At 36.9% G+C, this 23,367-nt stretch overlaps 1 protein-coding gene across 2 annotated transcripts in view; it reads left to right on the plus strand.

The window, feature by feature from the left end:
* CSRNP3 (cysteine and serine rich nuclear protein 3) overlaps window positions 1-23,367 on the plus strand; it is a 218,588-nt gene that overhangs the window by 11,421 nt on the left and 183,800 nt on the right. Inside the window, exon 2 of one of the 2 annotated variants that reach the window (XM_055119997.1) lies at window positions 12,839-13,009. In XM_055119997.1, coding sequence (XP_054975972.1) covers window positions 12,862-13,009 — 148 coding nt within the window. In that variant the 5' untranslated portion in view covers window positions 12,839-12,861. Of the gene's footprint in view, window positions 1-12,838; window positions 13,010-23,367 lie in introns of those variants that run through there. The other variant, XM_055119998.1, reaches the window with a different exon arrangement.

Consider the following 23,367-nt stretch of genomic DNA (forward strand, 5'->3'; position numbering starts at 1 on the left):
AGCTGGAGCCGCTCTGTCTAGAAGCTGCAACATTGCTTCTAATGTGACATTTTCAAAGCCATAGAAAATATGACCTTGAAAAAATCTTGCTCGTAATTTCTGACATCTCTATTTATAAGTGTTCATGTGATTAAGACAGGACACTGATTTGTGACCTTACTTCTATATGCAAAATCCCTTTGCCATATGAACGGAAACACAATCACTGGGAATGCTCTCACTATATCAATACTTTTAGGGTAATAATGAGTATGTACAAAAATGAGAGGGAATCTTACATGCCATCATAGAATTCTTATAGCACTGTAGCACTGTCGTCCCATTGTTCATCGATTTGCTTGAGCAGGCACCAGTAACGTCTCCATTGTGAGACTCGTTGTTACTGTTATTGGCATAACCAATATGCCACGGGTAGCTTGCCAGACTCTGCTGTGTGGTTGGCATACTCTCTGTAGCTTGCCAGGCTCTCCAAGAGGGATGGAAGAATCAAACCCGGGTCGGCCGCATGCAAGGCAAATGCCCTACCCACTGTGCTATCACTCCAGCCCTGTCTAATACATATATAAAATGTTTGAGGAGGATCTGGCACAAAGGAAGTATTCTGTGTGTGATAGTTCTTACTCATATTTCATATATGAAAAAATTCATAGAAATAAACTTAAATAGAAATTCCCCAATAATGGTAAAGGTATAATTAAATGTCTTGGTGCATCAATAAGACAAAAATGAGTAGATACTTTTTTTGCCAGGTATTTTGGAGATGTAAAAAAAAATCCAAGTATTATGGATTATTACTCCATAAATTTCAAGCACTTTGGTCTATCTACATCTTTGAAAGAATTTCATGGATATTTTTATATGTTCTTAACATCTCTTTCTTGCCTAATTACTATGGCAAGGACTTTCTATTACTACAATGAATAATAATGCTGATAACAGTCAACCTTAAATTGTGCCCGCTGTTAAAGAAAAGTTTTCAGTTTTTCTCCACTGAGTATTATGTCAGCTGTGGGTTTGGGGTAGACAGTTTTAAATACATTGAGGAAATTTTCTTCTATTGTCATTTTATTAAGTAAGGATTTCTATTTTTTATCATGAAAGGGTGTTGAGTCTTGTCAAATGCTTTCTCTGGAACCATTGATATAATATAATTTTGGTTTTTTCCTTATTTTGATATGGTATATTATTTTGACTGACCAGCATATATTTAGCCATCACGCATCTATGGGTAAGTTACTTGGTCAGGGTTATTTTTTTATGTATTTTAGATTCAGCTTAATAACATTTTAAAGATCTTTATATCTATATTTATCAAGGATATAGATCTATCATGTTTTTTTGTTATAGTGTCTTTGTATGTTTTGCTATCATGGGAATGTTTGTTTCATAGTAACTGCTTGGAGGATTGCTGTTTCTTTGAGTTTTTCAAAGAATCTGAAAATAATAGGAGTATGTTTTTTAAAAGTTTAGCAGTATTGTCTAGTTATACACCATTTGGGCATGGGTTTTTGATTGGGGAAACTTGTTTGCCATTTGGATTTTCTTGATAGTGATTGGTCTGATCAAATGCTCTGATTCCTCTTGAGTCAGCCATGGAAAGTTATGAGTTCAAAAATTTATCCATTTCTTCTAGGTTCAATGTTATAGTGATTTTCATAGTCCCTGATGAACTTTTATTTTCTGTAGTATCTGTTGTGTCATTTTCCCTTTTATTTCTGATTCCATTTTTAGTGTCTTTTTTGTTATTGACTCACCGTGAGATACAGTTACAAAGCTTTCATGTTTGAGTTTCAGTCATACAATGATCCAACGACAACCATCCCTCCACCAGTGCACATTTTCCACCACCAATATCCCCAGTATCACACACCCATCCCAACCTTCTCCATGCCTCTATGGAAGACAGTTTCCCCCATACTCTCTCTCTACTTTGGGGCATTATGGTTTGCAATATAGATACTGGAGGTTATCACATTTGGTCCTTTATTTACTTTCAGCACACATCTTGCATCCCAAACAGCCTCTCCAACCATCATTGACTTAGTGATCCCTTCTCTATTCCAGCTGCCTTCTCCCTCAATTCATCAGGCAGGCTTCCAGTTATGGGGTGATATTCCTGGCCCTTCTGTCTACTGTCCTTGGGTGTCAGTCTCATATTATGTTATTTTATATTCCAAAAATGAGTGCAATCGTTCTATGTCTGTCTCTCTCTTTCTGACTCATCTCACTTAGCATGATACTCTCCATGTTAGTGTTTTTACTTTCTCTCTCTCTTTGTGAGTTTAACTAGTGGTTTGTGAATCTTGTTTATTCTTTTGCAGAACTGGCTCTTTGTCTTATTGATCTTTTGTATTGTTCTTCTAGTTTCCATTTCATTAATTTCTGCTCTAAGCTTTAGTGCTTCCTTCATTCTGCTTTCTTTGAAGACTTTTGTTGTTTTTTTTTGTAGAAACCTAAGCCATGTTTGCTTCTTGCAAAACTAATTTCAAGGTTATAAAATCCGAAATTGTTGCTTGTCCAGGAAACTTTGTATCATTCCATCAAATCTGAATAGTAATCTAGCTGGGCAGAGTATTCTTGGTGAGGTGTTCATTTTATTGAGTTTCTTTTTAAATATTTTATTTACGTACCATGTTTTACAAAGTTGTTCATGATAGAGTTATGGGCTTTCAATTTTCCAATATCAATCCTACCACCAGAATAACCTACCCTCCACTATTGTTCCCAATTTCCCAACTACCCCCAAACATGACTTATTTAGCAGGATGCAATAATGAATCTTATATTGCTTGTTTCAATGAAACAGATAAATGAATTATCAAAAATACTTCAATAAAAGAAAATTTGTGAAAATGATCACATCTCACCAGGAAGGGTGTAAATTCCTTGTCTGAAGATTTACTAAGCTGTTTGTTTCTATTTGAGCCTTCTGTGCTATTGATTTTGTTTATAGAATTTAGTTGACTTCAGTATGACTTTCCCATCTGATTCAGTATACTCCTACTGGAATTCCAGTATTGTGAAATTTGGAGTTGTTGCAGGGCCACATATATGGCTATGTGATCCAGAAAATGAATAGAAATGGTGGCTTTGGGAGGTGATCACGGCTTCTGGGGCTCCCAGAAATATCACAGGTGTGGGATAGGCTTTCCATCTCCTCTCCGAGAAGACCCTAGAGTTCTCAGCCTGAGAACCAGAGACCTGGAGTTTTTGTGGTTTGTTGTCCCTGGAAAGATTATTAGGGAAGCATTGGAGTTGGGCCTTTAGCCTGGACGCAGCAGTGAAATGTGACCATAACTGCCCAGGCTTCAGCAAGGTGAGAACTAGGTTCAACCCCCTCCTGAGGGCACCCCAAAATTTTCAGTTGGGAGACTGTATGTCTATGAATTTTAGCAGCTTGGCTCTCTTCTCCTCAGAGATTTAGTCATGAAACTGAAGAACAGGCCAGTGGGTGAGTTGACATGGTGGTGGCTATCCATTTCACTGAGTTTTAAAACTATCTTTGTCTTCTGGACCATAGTCTCTGACTTGGTGGGTCTGTCTAATGAGATCTCCTTTGTATGTAATTTCTCAATCCCACTGCTTTTAATATCCTGTTTTTGTCTATTATCATTTTAATTACTATATCCCTTGGAATGTTTTTATTTCTATCTATGTTGGCTTGAACTCTTGAGACCTCATGAATCTGAGTGCATGCACTCCTCAGCTCTGAGAAAGTCTCCTTAATGATTTATATGACTGGTGATTCTTCATTTAGTTCAACTTCCTATTCTTCATAGACCCTAATGAATCTTATCTTCCTCTTGAACTCATCCCATCATTCTCTGGTGTGCCATTCATTAATTTTGAGATTATTTTTTTGCTTTTCTTTGCATATGTTCATTCTTTTTTCATCTTTTTATTTTTTATTTTATTTTTATAAAGTTGTTCACAATATTTGATTGAATTTAATATTCTAACACCAATTCCACCACCAGAATACCTTTCCCTCACCATATTTCGGGTTTTTCCATCCTGAACACCAAATCCTGCCCCCAAGGCAGAACTGAAATAATTTATTTGGTATTTCTTTTTATGAATAATCTGCTAAAAATGATCCCAAAAAGGTTTCTTAGAAGAAAGTCTGTGAAAAGTGTTGTATTTCACCCAAAAGTCATTAAGCCCTTCTTTAAAATAATTTTTTAAGAATCACCATGATATACAGTTACAGACTTACAAAGTTTCATGATTATATTTCAGTTATACAATGATTGAGTACTCATCCATCCATCAGTGCTCATTCTCCACCATCAATGTTCACAGTATCCCTCCTGCCATCCCCACCCCATCACACACACACACACACACACACACACACACATGTAAAAAACTAAAGCTCACCGAGGGGCGAGCGCACTCGCGGGCTCTCCGGGCCGGGCCGCTCTGTCTCACCGCTCACGTTCGGTGCCCCGGAACCGCTGTGTGTGCCGACGGTCGAGGGCAGGCGACAGGAAGGAAGAAGGCCAGACTGGTTGCTTGATCAGTTTATTTCATTCTCTCTCCCTGTTTCTCTCCCGGCTCTCGGTCTCTCTCTGGATCGGTGGATCTGGCCCCCCAACCCACTCTTACAGCCTAGTTAAATCTCTCCAGCATGAGGGGGTTGGGGTGTACACATAGGTGTGTTCACCATCAATAGGGTAAGGTCCTTTCCCTTAGGGGATGCTTCTCCTAGGACTTAATTCTCTTTCAGCAGGAGGATCCACCCAAGGGCGGAGTCCCATGAATGTGTTTCTCTTCTCCTCAGCCAGCAAACATATAAGAATTCATAATATTAATTATTTTGTATGGACACAATAAGAGATGAATTAAAGCTTATAAAATTGCTCTCCTGGGGCCATCTCAATCTCAGACTACAGTGCTCAGGCCAGATCAGTCTTTCCTATCCCTGGCAGGGTCCTAGTCTCATAATTACTATTGGATCATGACAGCATTTGTCTATGATCAAGCTCTTAACTTATAGTTAAGAATTGGGCACTTTGGCCAGGCCCATCTCGATGCCAGGGTAGCACGTAACTCACCACTTGCCCTGGATCCTTCCCGTCCCACGTCGGGGACCCTGCTTTTGGGGTGCTAGGAACTGAGGGCAACTGAGTGGAGAAAGCAGATGCCCAGGAGGAAATAATATTCGAGGCCAATTAATTCCCAAGTTATAAAAACATAATATTGTCTTTTTGTGTCTATACAAAACAGACATAGCTTTAAAGTAAATTATTCAAAAGGCACAAGAAGAGGAGAAAGGCAATATTAACTTATATAATATAAATTCAGTATCCTAGGAAGTTCTGACCCTACAAATTAGCAGAATCATATTAAGGGAAAGCCGCGGATTAACTCTTTTGGGGAAGAGAGCATGGAGAAGTGATTATAGCTAAACAAAGGGATGGGAGAGATTCGGGAACATCTTGACAAGTGAGACTGGGGTAAGCCTAAACTCTGGGAAAAACCAGGACAAGCTACTTGTGGCAAGCAGGGAGAGGACAAAGTAATTTCATCCTATACACACACACACACACACACACACACACACACACCCTGCGTCTGTGGCAGGCATATTTCCTTTTACCCTCTCTCTCTCTCTCTCTCTCTTTCCTTTTGGGTGTAAGAAGAAAACGACCAATTCCATCAGATAATGGGGCGATGAAATGAACGGAAACTTTCTCAAAGAAGAAATCCTAATGGCCAAAAGGCACATGAAAAAAGTGCTCTTCATCACTAATCATCAGGGAGATGCAGATCAAAACAACAATGAGATATCCTCTCACACTACAGATACTGACACACATCCTTCAATAAGAGATTAGTAACATGTTGTTAAAGGTTGAGACATGTGTGCTTAACTATGTATATCTGTATAAATATATTCCCCCCTAAGATTGGTTGCCTTCTACTTCAAACCCCATCAAATGTGGTTTTCTACACTTAGCATATTGGTGGTGTGAAATATGAGAATCCCAGGAATAGATTCACTTATGGATGATACTCATCTGAGCATGTGGAGAGCGACCATGAGCATGGTGGTGCTTGAGTTCTGTAGGTTTTCGGCTGCCGAGTTGGCTCCATTGGGATGGAGAGGGGCCCCACCCATCCCGCTCCGGGTTGCCCTGGATGAGACAACCTGGAGAGGGGTCTGGAGGCATGTGTATGGTGTATCATTCTGTGCTCTCTTCCGAGAGTTGTATTGTTAAGTCTCTGGATTATGGCCATTGATGAGATTATATGGATCCAAAGGTGGCTTGTGGGGGTGACTGCCAAGCTGCTGGAAAAACGGGGAGATAGGGGAGGTCACCCATTCCCACTTCTGTTGAGCAAGGAAATGTTCCTTCACCAGTCCTGAATACCTGGGGTTTCCTGTGGATAATTTTGAGACTTTTTGCCTCTATTTCATTTTCTAAAGGCTTCCTGTATTTCTTCTTAAAGGTCACTGGCTTTGTTTTCAGCTGCTGTTACTTGATGCTGGGTCTTTCCACTGATTTCTTTTTATTTCACCTACCAAATTCTTCTGTTTACAGTTTTCTGTGTCTGTTTTCATGTTTTCTTGTACCTGCACTACTGTTCCTTTGAGGTCATTAAACAGTCTCTTTATGGTGTCTCTAAGGTCATTGTGTAATATAAGAAGTTATGCAGCTGGTTGGTATTGGTGGAGCCTACCTGGCTATTATCTTTGCTCACTGAGCTCAGTGGAACTCTATGCTACTTCTCATTGTATCTTTTTCTAATGGGAATAGGGGTTGGGGTGAATACTTGAGTTGTTTTTTTTTTAATAAAAAATATTTTATTGAATCACCGTGAAAAAAAATTACAAAGCTTTCAGGTTTAAGTCACAGTCAAGTACTGATTAAACCCCCACCCCTTTACCAGTGCCCATGTTCCACCACCAAGAACCCAATACACCCCCCTCCCACCGCACACCCCACCTAAGTAGCTAATGATATTCTCTTTATTCTCTATATACTTTGAGTACATTCGATATTTCCATACTGAACCCACTATTATTGTTTGGAAATTTTCCCCAACAATCAGGCCTGCTGAATAGGCATCATCTAATAATTTCTCTTCATTGCTGAGAGTTAAGACTTTGAGTTCGCGTGGCCGCAATAGAGGCCACGCGGTTTTGGGTTTCTAATATTTTAGTTCAGTTCACAGTCAAAATGGATGGCTACAAGAAGCCGCTCTGGTGCCAAAATAGGTTAGGTGACCTCAGGATCACAGTCTTTAGGAGCGGAAGGTCTGTTTCTCGTGCTGCAGCTCCCGAACATCTCTGGGCGGAAGGCGTGCCGGTAATGCCCCCCCCTCCCAGCACCACTTACAGGCTACGTCACTAAAGAAAGTCCTACCTCCAGTTTGAGGGGTCTTAGAGGGTGGCTCTCACCACGTGGCTGCTGCTGCTGCCGCCATTTTCGCTCAGAAAAACGGGGCAGGGAGGGAAAATCCCTCCCTGGGCTGCACGAGGTTGTAGTTCAGTTCACAGTCAAAATGCACTGCTGCAGGAAGCCACTCTGGTGCCAAAATGGGTTAGGAGACCTCAGAATCACAGTCTTTAGGAGCGGAGGGTCTGTTTCTTGTGCCGCAGCTCCGGATCATCGTGAATACTTGAGTTTATTTCACACCTTTCACCCTCCCCACCACTCTGCTAGATCTCTAAAGGATTTTTTTTATCCCAGTAAAATTGCACTGTTTCTGATTTGTTTTTAGAGTTCTGAGTATATATTACTTGTATCTTCCAATGACATTGGTCCTTCTTCTCTTTTGGATATAATTTAGGGTCTATGTTCAGTTTTATGAGGTTTTTTACTCCCCTGTAGGATCACTGAGTTGGTCTAGCCTGATGGGACTAAAGCCAGTCAGGACTGCAAATGAGTCCGTGTAGGTATTTAGTGTATGTCCTATCGAGTCTGAAGTAGTGAGCTACTGTAACTGCATGATTCTGGAAACTCTGACAAACAATTCTACCTGGGACAAAGAGGCAGCATCCAAGAGGCAGATTTCTTCCCAAGACAGGGCCCAGTGTTCATATGGAAGAACCAGGAGGGAATCAATGTGAGTCAACAGCTGTAAGAGACTGGGCTCTGACCTTAAACAAAAAGCATCCAGCTGGCAAGCTACCTCTGATGATGGGAGGAAGGATTCTATTATTTTTTAACCTAATAAACAGAACCATCTTAGGAGACTCCATAATTCTCAAACCTGACTTCTAACAAATACACAAGTGTAATTTTTTAGGTTCTAGAAAACACAATCAATTCATCTTCAGTGCCTTCTGTTTGGTATAGTGCTATCCAGACATGTACTCTCAGCACAGTTTTCTTAGTTACAGGATAGTTTGATATTGATAAGGACTACCTTTATGGGACTATGTAAATGGAATAAAATCAAGAACATTCTTAATAATTGTTTTTTTTCCTCAATTACTCTCTCTTCCTGTCAAAAACTGCCAACATCTGAATGGGTATAGCATCTTAATCTCTCTCACAATTTAGCTTCTTCTGCAGGAACTCACTGTTGCCATGGAAATAATTGTTATATCAAAATTTCAATAGTATAACACAACAGTGAAATTAAGTGAAATTGGATTGGTGATGAATTTTCTTCTCTCCCTCACTCTCTCTAACACACATTTGTTATGATTCCAGACATGTTTTCCATTCTCCCCTTGTGTCTATTCACAAACTCAATCATATAATTAAATATCTCTATGAAGATTTTATGAAAGATTCTTAAAAACAACCAGAAATTGCAAGTGCATGCAAATCACATGCTAATTATTTATATTGGTTTAGTATCAATTAAAATAAGTTCCAGATCCTTTCCTAATAAGTTTAATAAACACATAAATTTAAGGCATATTAATATTTTTTAAAATCTATTAAAGTGATAATCTTTAATTCTAAAATTTCTCTTGATCATTCAGATAAATCCTTCAGGAAAAAAACCCATGGCTAAATTAAATCATCAAGCATTGTTTTAGGCTTGAGCTGGCTTGGCCTTCAAACAGGATCAGTCCTGAGTCAAGTCTTAGAATCTTGCATTTTCAAGTAGTATCTTTATATTTGACTTTTTAAAAATCTCAAATAAGTAAACTATAGTTACTGAAAATAGTTACTGATAACTTTTATTTTCCTACCAAGAAGTAATTCCTTGATAATGGTCAACAAGCCCTTTTATTATCTCCGTACTAAAGTAGAGGAAGTATTCTATAGAGTAATAAAGGAAATTTTACTTTAAAAGTAAACAAAGCAGAACTACAAACTGATACCATATATCTGAATGTATCCTAATTGCTAAGGTGCTGTCTGTTCAGCAAATAATTACAAACCTAGAGGCTGAAAATGCTTTCTAGTAATTACAGACCTTGGAAAAGCTTTTAGACTTTCCTTTTCCTTCTCACTTCTTATGAAAAATATTTTTGTTCTAAAGGAAACCAATTGCATACCCAGTCCTTATGACAAGTTTGAGACTTTACAGCTCTTTTGAGCCCCTGAATTCTCTCTAAATATTTCCTGAAATTTATTTTTTCTTTTCCTATCAGATTCACTTTTTCTTTACCATAGATCCTCTGTTTTTTATTAATAAAACATAATGAGTGGTCTCCTTAAAATTCAAGTTGGGTATTTCAATTAAGTTGGATCTATGTTCTCTATGACATATTATTGAGAAAACACACTTCATCTTAGAGTGGAATTTTTTTAGCATGATACAAATTTCAAAAACTGTAATCAACTCACAGCTATATAACATGTTTAACTCTCAAAGTAGAAAATTTTAAATTATTAAAATACGGAGTTTTGATACACTGGATATATTTCTAATGGAGTATGAGTTTTATATATATCATATAAGTAGCACTGTAGCACAGTCGTCCCGTTGTTCATCGTTTTGCTCAAGCGGGCACCAGTAACGTCTCCATTGTGAGACTTGTTACTGTTTTTGGCATATCGAATACGCCACGGGGAGCTTGCCAGGCTCTGCTGTGTGAGCGGGATACTCTGGGTAGCTTGTCAGGCTCTCCGACAAGGACAGAGGAATCAAATCTGGGTTGGCCGCATGCAAGGCTAATGCCCTACCCGATGTGCTATCCATCCAGCTCCAGTCCATAATAAACTGGTATATCTGAATGTATGTACTTAAGTCTTATGGGGGATTCCATCTCACAATAAAAAAAGCCTTATGGGTATTATTTAATCTAATCTTTAGTATCTGGTCAACATCTATGCCAAGCCCAGGAGCATTGCATACACTGATCTTTGAGTGTTTTGCTCCGCTCCTAGTCTGGGACAGCTCTGCCTCCTCTCACCTCTACCATGTCTTTATGAACATTCCATTACTGGGACAGTTACTCATTAATCAATTTTAAATTATGTTTTTGATTACTCTAGCTTTACAGTGTAAGTTAGATTTGGGCAAGGAGAAGCCTTCCTTTTTTTCCTAGGTTGGTGATAGCTATATGGGGAGCTTTGTTTATTCCATAATGATTTTGATATGATTTCCTGTGTCTTATTTTTATTTTTCAGTCATGATTTACAGTTTTCTTTGTATAAGCAATTCCACTTCTGGGTATCTAGCAATAAAAAAACACACAAAGTAATTACTTCAAAAGAAGTGAGAAGAGAAATAAGGTCAAAGAGCTTCCCCAGGACCTGCAATTACTAGAACTGTCTTTGGTCTCTATTTGCTGAGTGCAGCATTACACCTTACCTGTTGTGTTGTAAACAGGATGCATTCAGCTACGTGTATCACTTTGTAGTATTACTTTTTGTATTTATCTGATCATATTGTTTTCATCTTTGTATTGATCTGGCACACTGCATTTATTTGCATATATATTCCTTATATCTTATACTAAGTATAAAGTTTACAAAACTGTAATTGGTATGGTTTCGTTCACAAGACTTCGGGCATCGCACCCTCCCGCACAATGTCTGCTTTCCTCCACCACTGTTCCAGTGTCACTATGTCCAACTTCACCCCTGTGGTATACTTCCTATTGAAGACCATCAGTTTCTGTTGCCTTTGGGCATTTGTGATTCTCTTACTATGTATATATGTATACATGTATATTTGTCATGTATATATCACGTATATATCACATATGAGAGATATTTTTCTCTGTATGTTTCTCTCCTTCTGACTAACTTCACTCAACATAATACTCTACAGATCCATCCACATAGCTGCAAATTGCAGTATATACTTTTCTTTGTATAAGTGTTTCACCTCTTGTGTTAGGTCAATTGCCAGGTACTTGATTTTTTTGAGATACAGTTGTGAGCGGTTGTATCTTTTCAATGTATTTTTCAATGTCATTATTTTCATATATAAAAGTCATTAACTTTATCTGATTTTGTTGTGTCTCATTTTAGTATACAAGTCTATTGTTTCTAGGAGCTTTTCTATAAAAACTTTAAGTCTTTAGGGTTGTCAAGGTATAGTCACAGGCCATCTTCAAATAGTTGAGAGATAAATTGTATCTTAAAATTGCTTCTTGAACTTAAAATTTTAAAAAGGAAAAATCAGTTGGAGTATATGAAGTAATAGTAAACTACTATTCTATATGAGTAGCGTAGAAGTCAGATTTTGGAAGAGATTAAATTGGAAGCTGCCAGGATCTAGGCGTAAAGAGCATCCGTGCCTCTTTCCGCTCCGTTTTCTTTTCAGGGCATGAGATCAAACCCAGGAACTTGATTTGTCACTCCAAGTCCCATACTCAACCCCCAATATTGCCCTTTGACCTTTAGCAGGCTTCTCAAGTTCACACTGGCTCACTGAACTACTCTTTCCTTGATTGAGGTCATTTTTATTGTGCCCTGGCTCTGATATTCCTACCAGTGAAAAAGTATTTCTCGATACCTTGTTACAAATAACAGCAGACAAAAGAAAGGTAGACAAAACGCCAGGAACAAAAGAGAAGACTAAAATGACCTCATGATTTTGTTACATCTTACTCTTTTTTCACAGAGGTTATGATTGCACCTGTATGAATTTGTGTTTGCTGCTGCTGACCCCGCTGAAAGATTACTCTCTAGCTTTAACCGGTCTATTATCCTAAAAACTTAATAACATATATATGAACACTAACAAAATTTTAAAATATATATTAGGCCATCCCTGACTGACATTCACTGCTCCTGTTGATACAGAGAATGAAAAGATTTAAATTAATATTCTATCAGTGAAAGATTTAGGAACCAGGGCTTATCCTTTTAAAAATCTATTCAGCCAACCTTCTTGTCCTAAGACTCGAATATTCCCTGTAGCTCTGTTGAATTGACTGGAAACATGATAAGTCATCTAAATTCTGCAAGTAGAACCATTCCTAGCAACCAATTTGATTTTTGACGGACAAAGAGCCCCAGGAAAGTAGATGCCTAGGTTTCTGAGAAAAAAAAAATCCCAAGCAAGATTGACAGACCCTAATCAGTATGCTCTAGGTATGACGGAATGCAAGTGACTGATCTATTTCATTCTGAACTCTGGTTCTGTCAATGTCAGGGCACGATTTACTAGCACATATCAAATAAACGTATTTGACACCTGTTTTGATATTGCACAACACTGAACCATATTTCCTTTATAGGTACTCTTGTTCTTTATGCTTAATTCTTTTTTTTTCTTGTAAATTGCTTGTTTTAGAAGGAGAATGAAAATAGCAATGACTCAGGGTAGAATTCTTATAATGTGTTTCAACATTATGGAAATAATATGATAATGTGGAAAGTATAACACAAATAAGATAGGCTTCCCCAAAGGATTTGGAGACCTTGACTGTGCAATCAGTGGTTAAATGTTCCCATTCCAATTTTAGGTACATGTGACAGTGCTGCAGCTATGAGTGGAATTTTTAAGGGGAAGTTTGAAGAAATCAACGGTTCTTTAACCTGTTCCTCTGTGCAGGAATCAGGTGATGAAGTTTTTAGCTGTGACAGTGCTGACAGTGTTGACAGTGTCAATTCATCCTCTTCGAACCATTTCACTGGTGAGTATCTGAAACCATATTTCAGATAGTACTCTAAGTTATGTTGCATGGGTGATTCTTCAAGTTTTTATCTTTATCCACCGGTTTATATCTGCTCCCAAGATTTTTCTCATATCAGGGTGCTTGTAAAACATGATATCATTTTGGTTAATTAAGTCTTCTCACTACTGTGGACTATGAGTAGTAGAAGTGAGTCCAGTGGAAAATAAGCAGAGAGCAATTGAAAATCATATGTGTCTTAAGTTTTTTCATAGACCCATGGTTTTTTCAAAGATATAATCAATGGAGATATTTTGGACTTCTAATATTGGTCACTACACTGTGGGATATTTTTAGTGTTGAGTATAACATCACCACTTCCTGGATGAGGAAATGTTTTCTTTTAAAAGACTGCTGTGGTGAAATATAAGCCTCAAAAGCTTTCATTTCTATTCTTGCTTGGATACCAGTAAACCTTGGACACAAGACTAAGTTCATTATACTTTTGTGTAATTAATGTGAGTAGCATCATTAGCTTTTATATACATATATATTATATATATAATTAGCTTATATATATTTTATATAGCACCTATCTAATGATGCTGCTCACATTAATTATATCATGCAAATATAAATTGTATAAAATATATATTATGTAAATATAAATCTATAATTATATATTAATTATATGCATGTATGGGCCACACACACACACAGAGTGCTCAGGGGGGTTATTACTGACTCTGCACTCAGAAATTACTCCTGTCAGTAACTGGGGGAACCACATGGGATGCCAAGGATCAAACCCAGGTTGGCTGCCTATAAGACAAGTGCCCTTCCCACTGTACTACCACTCTGGCCCCACTCTGTTACAGTTTAACTTAAAATTCTCATCACTTCCATTTACATTGCTGTAACAGATGCATAGATGAATATTTTAAAATAGGAAGTTTTGTTCAGCATCTCTGAGCATTTAAACTCAGTCATTTGAAGAACAGGGTAGTCGAATAATCTTTTTAGAAGAACTAATATTCAAATCAAAACTAAACAAGGTAAAATAAATGCCCTATAATTTTGATCACCCATTATAGAAGTCTGTATATAAGTTTCATTGAAAATTACTTTCAGTAAGTAAACGGAATATGATTCAATATGGAGGAGAGGATATTTTTCATAATAGTTTTTTTTCCTAGTATTAATTTTCTAGAGCTTTTGTATTTTTGCTTTTGATTTGGGGCCACACCCAGTGTTCCTTGGGTGTTACCCCAAGCTCAATGCTCAGGTGCTTCTCCCAGTCAGGCTCCAAGGACCAGTTGGTGTGGGGAATTGAACCTGGGCTTCCCACATGCAAATCATGTCCCCCAACTCATTGAACTATCTCTCTGACTCTGGAGTTTTAGCAATTGAAACTTTTTCTGGTTTGAGGATCACACCAGAACATCTCAGTATGGATTTCTGGGATCATAATTCAGTGTGCCTTCCAGTGGTGCTCCAGAGTCCATGTAGTACAGATTATGAAAACACCACATATGGACTTGTGCTTAAGCTCTTTGAGTCATCTCCCTGACCCTTATTTTGTGAATTTTTAATCCACACAAGAGATTTAAAATACACACTAAAGTTCTGTGACTCCCAAAGTCTTATTTTTAATGCTTCCCCATCTCCAAGAATTCAACATTTTCCTTGATACTTTTTATTCTCATGAGTTGAATTTTAAGAGGAATATTTTATATAAATACTTATGTCTTAGATGACTTTTTGTTGTTATTATGAACCACACCTTGTAGTGCTCAAGGCTTACTCCTCACTCTGCACTTAGGGATTACTCCTGGAAGTGCTTGAGGGACCATATATGGTGCCAGAGATTTGAAAGGGGTTAACTTTGCATCTCCTACTCCTTGAAGTATTCATCTGGATTAAAATTGACTTCACTTTTTAATGAATTAATAGAAACTATTGTAAATGTAATAAAGAATAAAAGAAAGACTTGGGAGCAAAGACAAACGATGACTATTTTGAAAATAAGATTTTTATAACTTCACATAGTCAATTTGATATAGTTTCATATAGTTAGTAAATTTTAAAGACTTAGGTTTTGTTTGGGATTTTCCATAGCCTATTTATCTCTCCTATTAGTGACTATATTCTTAAAAAAATACGCAACTTGCTGTCTGTCATAGTATCTGGAAGTGCATTGACGATCAGATAATGCTTAGAATTCTTTATTGAGTGAGTAGGTTAATTTTAGATTTTTTTTACACTTTATTGACAAATCAAAGTTTTACTCATTTAAGACATTCAGTATGTATGCATGTATACAATATATATTTTGTGATTATTCAATATTTATCTTATATAAAAAGTATTGCATATTAATTAAATCATTTAAGGTATTCCACATGATTTATGAATAATATATAGAGAGTGCTATATGTATGCATTGTGAGATCATCACCAAAATCAAGCTCATTAACATTTTAATCACCTTGTTTGGGAGCAAGAAGGGCAGCCATGGAGTAAGAGCATTTGAGATCTACTCTCTTGAAAATTTGAAGTATGCAATACATTCTTTTTATTTTTCCTTTTGGATCACATCTGGAGATGCACAGGGGTTACTCCTGACTCTACACTCAGGAATTACTTCTGGCAGTGCTCAGGGGACCATATGGGATGCTGGGAATTGAACCCGGGTTGGCCACGTGCAAGGCAAACACCCTACCCACTGTGCTATCACTCCAGCTCCTACATTCTTGTAAAAATGTTAGACAGTTCTTGAAAATTCAGAGGATGTCCGCTGTATAGTTATTAAAAACACAATAGTACAAGATGAACTCAAAACTATCTGGAGAAATCAAAATAATACCACTTATCCTGATCCTTGGAACACTTTTTTCCAAGCTCCAGAGCCTAGAGGTACTGCCTAGTAATTTTAAACATTTCCCCCTTTACTCATCTCTGGAAAATACCTTTAAGTTAGAACTCATTATTTGAAACAAACCCTCCTCTCATGCAGAACATTAACTTCTATGCCCTGTGATTTTTAACCACTAACCTCATGCACAACGTTGTACTTTATAACCTGTGATTTTTTTCTTACTTATTTTGAGGGAATTTGGGGCCATACTCAATGGTGCTCAGGGTCTATTCCTGGCCCTGCACTCAGGGATTACTCTTGGCAGTGCTCAAGGGTACATGCATGGCATATGCAATCCATCTTGGGTCAACCTAGTGCTAGGCATGTGAAAGTGCCCTCCCTGCTCCCCTGTCATTTTAAACCTGTCATGTTTTTTAATAAAAATCTCTTAAAGTTAATAAATTGATCTCTTCTGGTAAAATCAGTGATAACACTTTTCTATGGGAGACACCTCTTGATTTCTATAGCTCGTGAATTCACAAAGTCTAAACAATGTTCATTTGAACTTTACCATGTCTTAGAACTATGGTTCAAAGTACTTTCCAGGTAAAAGTAATATATTGATGTTATATTAGGTTTAGAAGATTCTAGGACAGTCAATTTTTATGAGTATCTGGACAATTCCCTGAAAGGGATGAAAGTTTGTATGGAATATTGTTTTATTTTTACAAAACTAACAATTTGCTAGATATTTTGATAAAATAATTTTTAATTGTTTTAATATATTCTTATAACTTCTCGGGATTATCATCATTATGAGAGTTTGTGGAGGAGGAAATATACATTGTGACCAGAAATATCGTATGCAAGTAAAGAAAGCAGCTGCAAAGTTTGATGAGCTTTTCCCCAGAACTGCTGTTAATGTACTTCTCCTTGTGATTTTTCAAGAGTTTTGAGGGAAACATTTGCTGATACTCCTCTGTAAGAAAATGGCGATATGCATCATTGAACAGCTTGTAATTGAATGTGTGATAAGAACCATAATGTGAGATAAACAGTGGGAGGAGGGGTAAGAATAGAAAATGTGACCTTAGAAGACACCGTGGGCTACTCAAAGCCTGATCTTAAGTACTAAACCGTACTCCTTATTTTATAAAGTTGAGCAAACATGAAGAAAAATATTTCTTTAAACATGTTTTTTAAAAGGATCTAATATTCTATGTATACTAGAATGAGACTTCTAGTATACATAGAAGAATATGTATTCTTATGTTAAAGATGTTCAAGAATTCGAGATAAGGCAACTCTTAGGAATGCAATAAGCTCATCTTTAGTATGAGCAATTAGCATCTTTTTTCCCACTGCTATTGTTTCTGGTAACATGGGGCTAATATCTCCTGGCTACAATAGCTGATTCTCACTGGGAATTTAAAGAATGTTAGAATGTAAAGGGCTTCTGGGAGCCATGTGGTTCCCAGAGGGCATCCAGGATAATCCAATATGGCCTCAAGTGAAAATCACATAAATATGGGGTCACAAGGAAGTGAGAAACAAAGAAATCAGAAAGTGACTTTGAAAATAGCAGGAGGAAGTTTGAGAAACTCTCTCTCACTCTCTCTGTCTCTCTCTGTTTCTCTCTGTCTCTCACTGTCTCTCTCTGTTTCTTTCTCTGTCTCTCTGTCTGTCTCTGTCTGTCTGTCTGTCTGTCTCTCTCTCTCTTTTTCTCCCTTTCTCCTATTACATCTTTGCATCTCTGACTGCTATATGGAGGGACCCAGACCATCAAATGGAAAGCAATAGTGGAAGTTCAAGAATTCGAGATAAGGCAACTCTTAGGAATGCAATAAGCTCATCTCTAGTATGAGCAATTAGCATCTCTTTTTCACAGCTATTGTTTCTGGTAACACGGGGCTAATATCTCCTGGCTATAATATAATGTCAGTTTTAAGCATCTGAATAAATTCAATAAGATAAGAAAAATGTGGTCAGCGGATTCAATTTGGTTTTGAATGAACATTTCTCTTCATCTTTCTGTAAGGAAGGGAAGACTGTTCAGACTTTCCTTGTATATCACTGACATTGATGGAAATATCTTACAGTGAGCATGCTGTTTTACATTTGCATGAGGAAAATTGGTTTGTCTTGTTGACATAATGCTACTTGTGATATTGTGAAAATGTTACAATAAAAAACAGGCAAGATGAAGTATTTTATGTACATCTTTCATGGAAGCCAACAAATAGAAGATTATTTCATTTATTCTAAAAGTAAAATCTTTGTACATTTCACTTTTGCCAGAGGGGTCCATAGGCACCTTGGACTCCCTGAAAAAAAAAGATAACAATATCCTTTCATCTCTTAAATTGCAGTACTCAACATTACTTGTTCAATAATTCAAGACTCTAGCAACCCACTTACCTTGCATTTTGATTAGACTCACTTAGTCAGAGCTTCTGACTGAATGGAGTAATTATTTTCCATTTTGTAGGCTAGGTACAGAATTAGCTTTTACATTTCCTTGTTTGCTCCAAGACCTGAAAAGCTTCTGTTATTTTGACGCTAAACTTAAAAAACACAGTTATATCAAAATTCAGATAAAATTTTATGTAACTGTTTTATAGTAAATGTAGGAAACTGACACTTAATGATTATGATTTAACTATGTCAGCTACCATGAAAATCTAAATATTAAGGTAGGGCCAATGATGTTAATTGCACTTTTTTTTATATCACTCAAGGAAATGAATGATAATATCTATTACTATGATACCTGAAACATAACACAGAAAATATTCAATTACCCATATCTATCATTTACTTAGCATGTCTAGAGGTAGAAAATAGTATTGTAAATACACTAACTTAAAAACTCAAAAATTAATTTTACTATTATTATTCTATATTCACATTAGTGTAGAATATTTTCATCTGACAAAGTAATTTTTGGGTACTATAGGTGACATATTTATAGTAGTGTTAATGTTTAACATTAATGTGAATAACAATGTAATTTGTCAGAAATATGTCTTTGAATATTTGTATTTTCATAAACCTCTTGAAAAGATTATATTCTTTTGTTGGAGTTACCCAGGAGAAATTACAGATACTAAATAAATAAATGTTTGCGCAACTACAAAACATTGTGGCTTGAAAAATTGACCCAAATGAATGCAATAATTGAAATTCTACTATCCATCTTCAAAATACCATAATCTTTTGGATTTGGTTTGGATACCAGAGATTTACTGGCTTTATACTTGATTGTGCCTAAAGCAAATGCCCTTGTGTTTCTCAAAAGATTTTAAAATTTTTTATGCAAATCAGGCAATATGATGCTTTCTGACAGCTCAAGGGAAGTGTATTTATGTGCCTGTACAGAGTACAGAAGATAATTAAACCTATTTCTTCTTTGAAAAGAAATTGTTAAAAAAAAGAGTTGGTGCTACTTCTCAGATGGTTGCAATATTTATCTATTTGGATTTGGGAGCCACATCTGAGTGTGATGACTATGCTCAGGGCTTAATTTTGGCTCTGTGCTCAGGAGCTCAGAAGACCGTCTGAGGTACCAGGGATCAAACCTGAGTCAGGCACATATAAGGCAAGTGCTTTACCTACTGTACTATCTTGCCAGACCTTGGACACAATAATTCACTGTCACAGTCACTGTCATCCCGTTGCTCATCGATTTGTTCGAGCAGGCACCAGTAACATCTCTCATTGAGAGACTTACTGTTACTGTTTTTGGCATATCCAATACGCACGGGTAGCTTGCCAGGCTCTGCCACTCGGGCTCGATACTCTCGGTAGCTTGCCGGGCTCTCCAAGAGGGGCAGAGGAATCGAACTAGGGTAGGCCCCGCATGAAAGGCAAATGTCCTACTGCTGTGCCATCGCTCCAGCCCAGGCACAATAATTAGCCATTTTATATTGGAATGTTTATGTATCTGCTTTGAAAGTGAATATATATACATATATAGAAACATACATATACATATATAAACATATATATACATATAAGTTTCCAGTACTGAATTTAATTGGGATTTGGATTAAGACAAAGTATTTGGTTCATTTTTATATTTCTTTATATAGGTTCACCCTAATCAATGCTGGGGGAATTGGAGACTACTCCTGATGATATGGTCAGGTGATTACATAAGATTGTAATCAGGTTGGATGGTTGAATTCAACCCTTGGGCCTGAAGGTACTGAGGTGTCACTAAGACCAACCTGGCAATATATTGCTAGGATAGGTGATAGAACTTGCAGTGCTATTTGTCTTTGACTGTTTATTTTTTGGCACCTGTAATTTTGAATCCAGGACCAGACACATGAAAGTTGCAAGTTATGTATTCAAAAGGTGTGTGTGTGTGTGTGTGTGTGTGTGTGTGTGTGTGTATTTCCTTGGCACTAAAATTTTAGGTTTTTTTGGTTTTGTTTGGTGAGAGTGTGTGTTCTTAGCACTGCTTGAGAAGCTGAAACCACTCTATCTGTGTTAGGATCTAGCAGCAACCAGGACTATAACTTGAGAATACATTACATCTAAAAGTATAGTTTTAAATGTAATGAAAATTACAGTGGTATCAAACAAAGCAGAAATATTTTCTTCTTTAAAATCAAAGGACAACGTGTAAAATCTAGAAAAGCATTTTGATGATATTGAATTTTCAGATTGGAAAGTATTGACAGAAAATTTAAATTGAAATGGACACTGTTCATTCATTTTTGTTTTACCCTATTATAAAAATGGAGTGGTAGCACTGTAGCACTGTCATCTCATTGTTCGTCAATTTGCTTGAGCGGGCACCAGTAACGTCTCCAATGTGAGACTTGTTACTGTTTTTGGCATATTGGATATGCCATGGGTCGCTTACCAGGCTCTGCTGTTCAGGCGTGATACTCTCGGTAGCTTGCTGGGCTCTCTGAGAGGGAAGGAGGAATTGAACCCCTTATATATATAATTGACTTCTAGGAAGTTGAAATAATTTTTTTTATTTTATAGTGGAATTTATATTAAATTATTCACACATATAAATAACAGTATAATTTATCCCCCAATAAACAATCCACCTACCCCAATCATACTGTATTAAAATAATTTCCACAGCACTGTGAAAGGTGAAAGTTGTTAGACAGCATGCTAAATGTACTAAATATTCCTTGCTAAAATATAATAACAGATCCCATTAATTGTGACATTGTGGAAATCTAAAGTGCATTCCATGACTCTGTGTGTGTGTGTGTGTGTTTGTAATCTTAAGCCTGTGCTCTACCACTGTGGAAATCTAAAGTGCATTTCATGACTCTGTGTGTGTGTGTGTGTGTATGTGTGTGTGTGTGTGTGAGAGAGAGAGAGAGAGAGAGAGAGAGAGAGAGAGAGAGAGAGAGAGAGAGAGAGAGAGAGAGAGAGAGAGAGAGAACTTAAGCCTGTGCTCTACCACTGGACCTACCTTCATGGACCAGTGCTACATTACCCACTTCCCTTCCCTTTGTGCTGTGATCAGTGGCTATCAAGAACTTGGTTTTTGTCCTACTGGAGATTGCATACGTTTTTGTAGTCCCAGGGATCATAATGGCAATACTGGTGGAAATCTGCTCAGCATGTGGTGTGACATAGGGAATCAAATTTGTGGTCTCATAATGGTAAGGTAGGCACTCTACCAGTGAACAACATCCCTGGATCCTTATGTCATGATTAATAATGTTAAGAGAAACGTTATGAGATGAAAAATAACCTTATCCAGAGTTAGAACTGTAGCACTATAGCACTGTCATCCCTTTGTTTATCGATTTTGCTCAAGCGGGCACCAGAAATGTTTCCATTTGTGAGACTTGTTGTTACTGTTTTTGGCATATTGAATATGAGAAGGATGGAGAAATCGAACCCGGGGCCGGCTGCGTGCAAGGCAAATACCCTACTCGCTGTGCTATTGCTCCAGTCCAAAATTACTATTAAATATTCAAAATTAACAATACTTAATAAATTTCATCTTACTCTTTGTCCTAATGCCTACATCTTGTACATTTGAAAACTGTATATACCTTGTCTTAACAATTCCAGGAGTTGAGACATTTAATTCAATATTTGAGGAACTTGGAATAGAGTATATATTGATTATTAATTATAAATAAAGGCAATTTTCCTAGCGTAGTCTGCTCTACTTCATGATTTCCAAAAAGTGTTGTCTATTATGTTCTTGTTATGTCAGTGCTGACTTTTTGTTGCTTTATGTTTACTTTATGCTTTGGTTGAGAGAGAATAGCATATATGAGCTTATATATATATGCATATATACTTTATGGTGGTAACTTATCACTAATAGACTTAAATGTTATGCCGAGATTATAGTTTCATGTATTATATACATTAATTTGGCATAGATAAATTTTAAAATATGCAAACAATTAGGAAGGCTGCAAAAGAAAACTAAGAAGTAAACCTGACTAGGTGATTTATAGATACAATAAAAGTGTATGTATTAAGGGCCAGAGAGATAGTACAGTGGGTAAAGTCCTTGCCTTGCATGTAGCCAGCCTGGGTTCCATCCGGGGCATCTCACATTGTTCTCTGAGCACAACCAGGCATGATTCCTGAGTACAGAACCAGTAGTAATCCCTGAGCATTGCTGTGTATGGCCCCAAAACAAGAACAAACAAAAAAAGTGTATATATTAAAAATTCACCTCAATATTAAATAAAGAAATATTTTGGTGATCAAAGAATAAGTTGAATCTAAAATAGATAAACAAAGACTAAACTGTTATTTTTTATGAAGTAACTTAATTATTCAGTCTTCACTAGCTTTGCAGTTAGAATACTGAAATGATTGAAATTTCTGATTGTTATTATTTTAGGATTTATGTTGGCAAGGTATATGTCCTATATTCCCATACATTGCTTAGCAATGACAATCACAATAACAAATTTTACTAAACATTTAATCATTTGCCAGACTGTGGAAAATGCTTTAAAAAATAATTTCATTTGTAGTTCTCATGCTAAAAAAAGGTTTAGTTAGAATTTGCAAGCTGTAATCGGTTTTTTGTAAAAACCAAGGCATCCTAGTCAGAAGTACATCCAACATATGATTTTTCGTCATCTTGTCGGATCAAGGTATTGAAGTTGGCCACACAAATGTCAAGGAGCTACTTCACAGATTATTTAATCTGGTGCTTGTTGACCTTGAGACTCACAATGAACACAGGTATATTTTTCTCTTGTATCTATCTTCTTAATGGCTGACTCAGCAGTCAGAGGAACTTGATGATGGCATAATGGTGAAGCTTGTTTTTCCTGAAGGCACTTTTCTGAGACTATCTGGATGTTTTCTCAGATTCAGAATAGGACCTTGAGAATATGGATAAGGCGTAAATCTTTTGTTGCTTTAGACATCTTCCAACAATTTTGCTTTGTTTTGGCTTCAGCTTTGGGAGGGACAGTGACTTTCCTTCTTTGCTTTTAGCATCATCTTCAAGAAAAGTCTTCATTCTTATAATTCTGGAAACCAAGAAAGTTCATATTTG

This window comes from Sorex araneus, chromosome X (assembly GCF_027595985.1).
Source record: "Sorex araneus isolate mSorAra2 chromosome X, mSorAra2.pri, whole genome shotgun sequence".
Classification (NCBI taxonomy): Eukaryota; Metazoa; Chordata; class Mammalia; order Eulipotyphla; family Soricidae; genus Sorex; species Sorex araneus.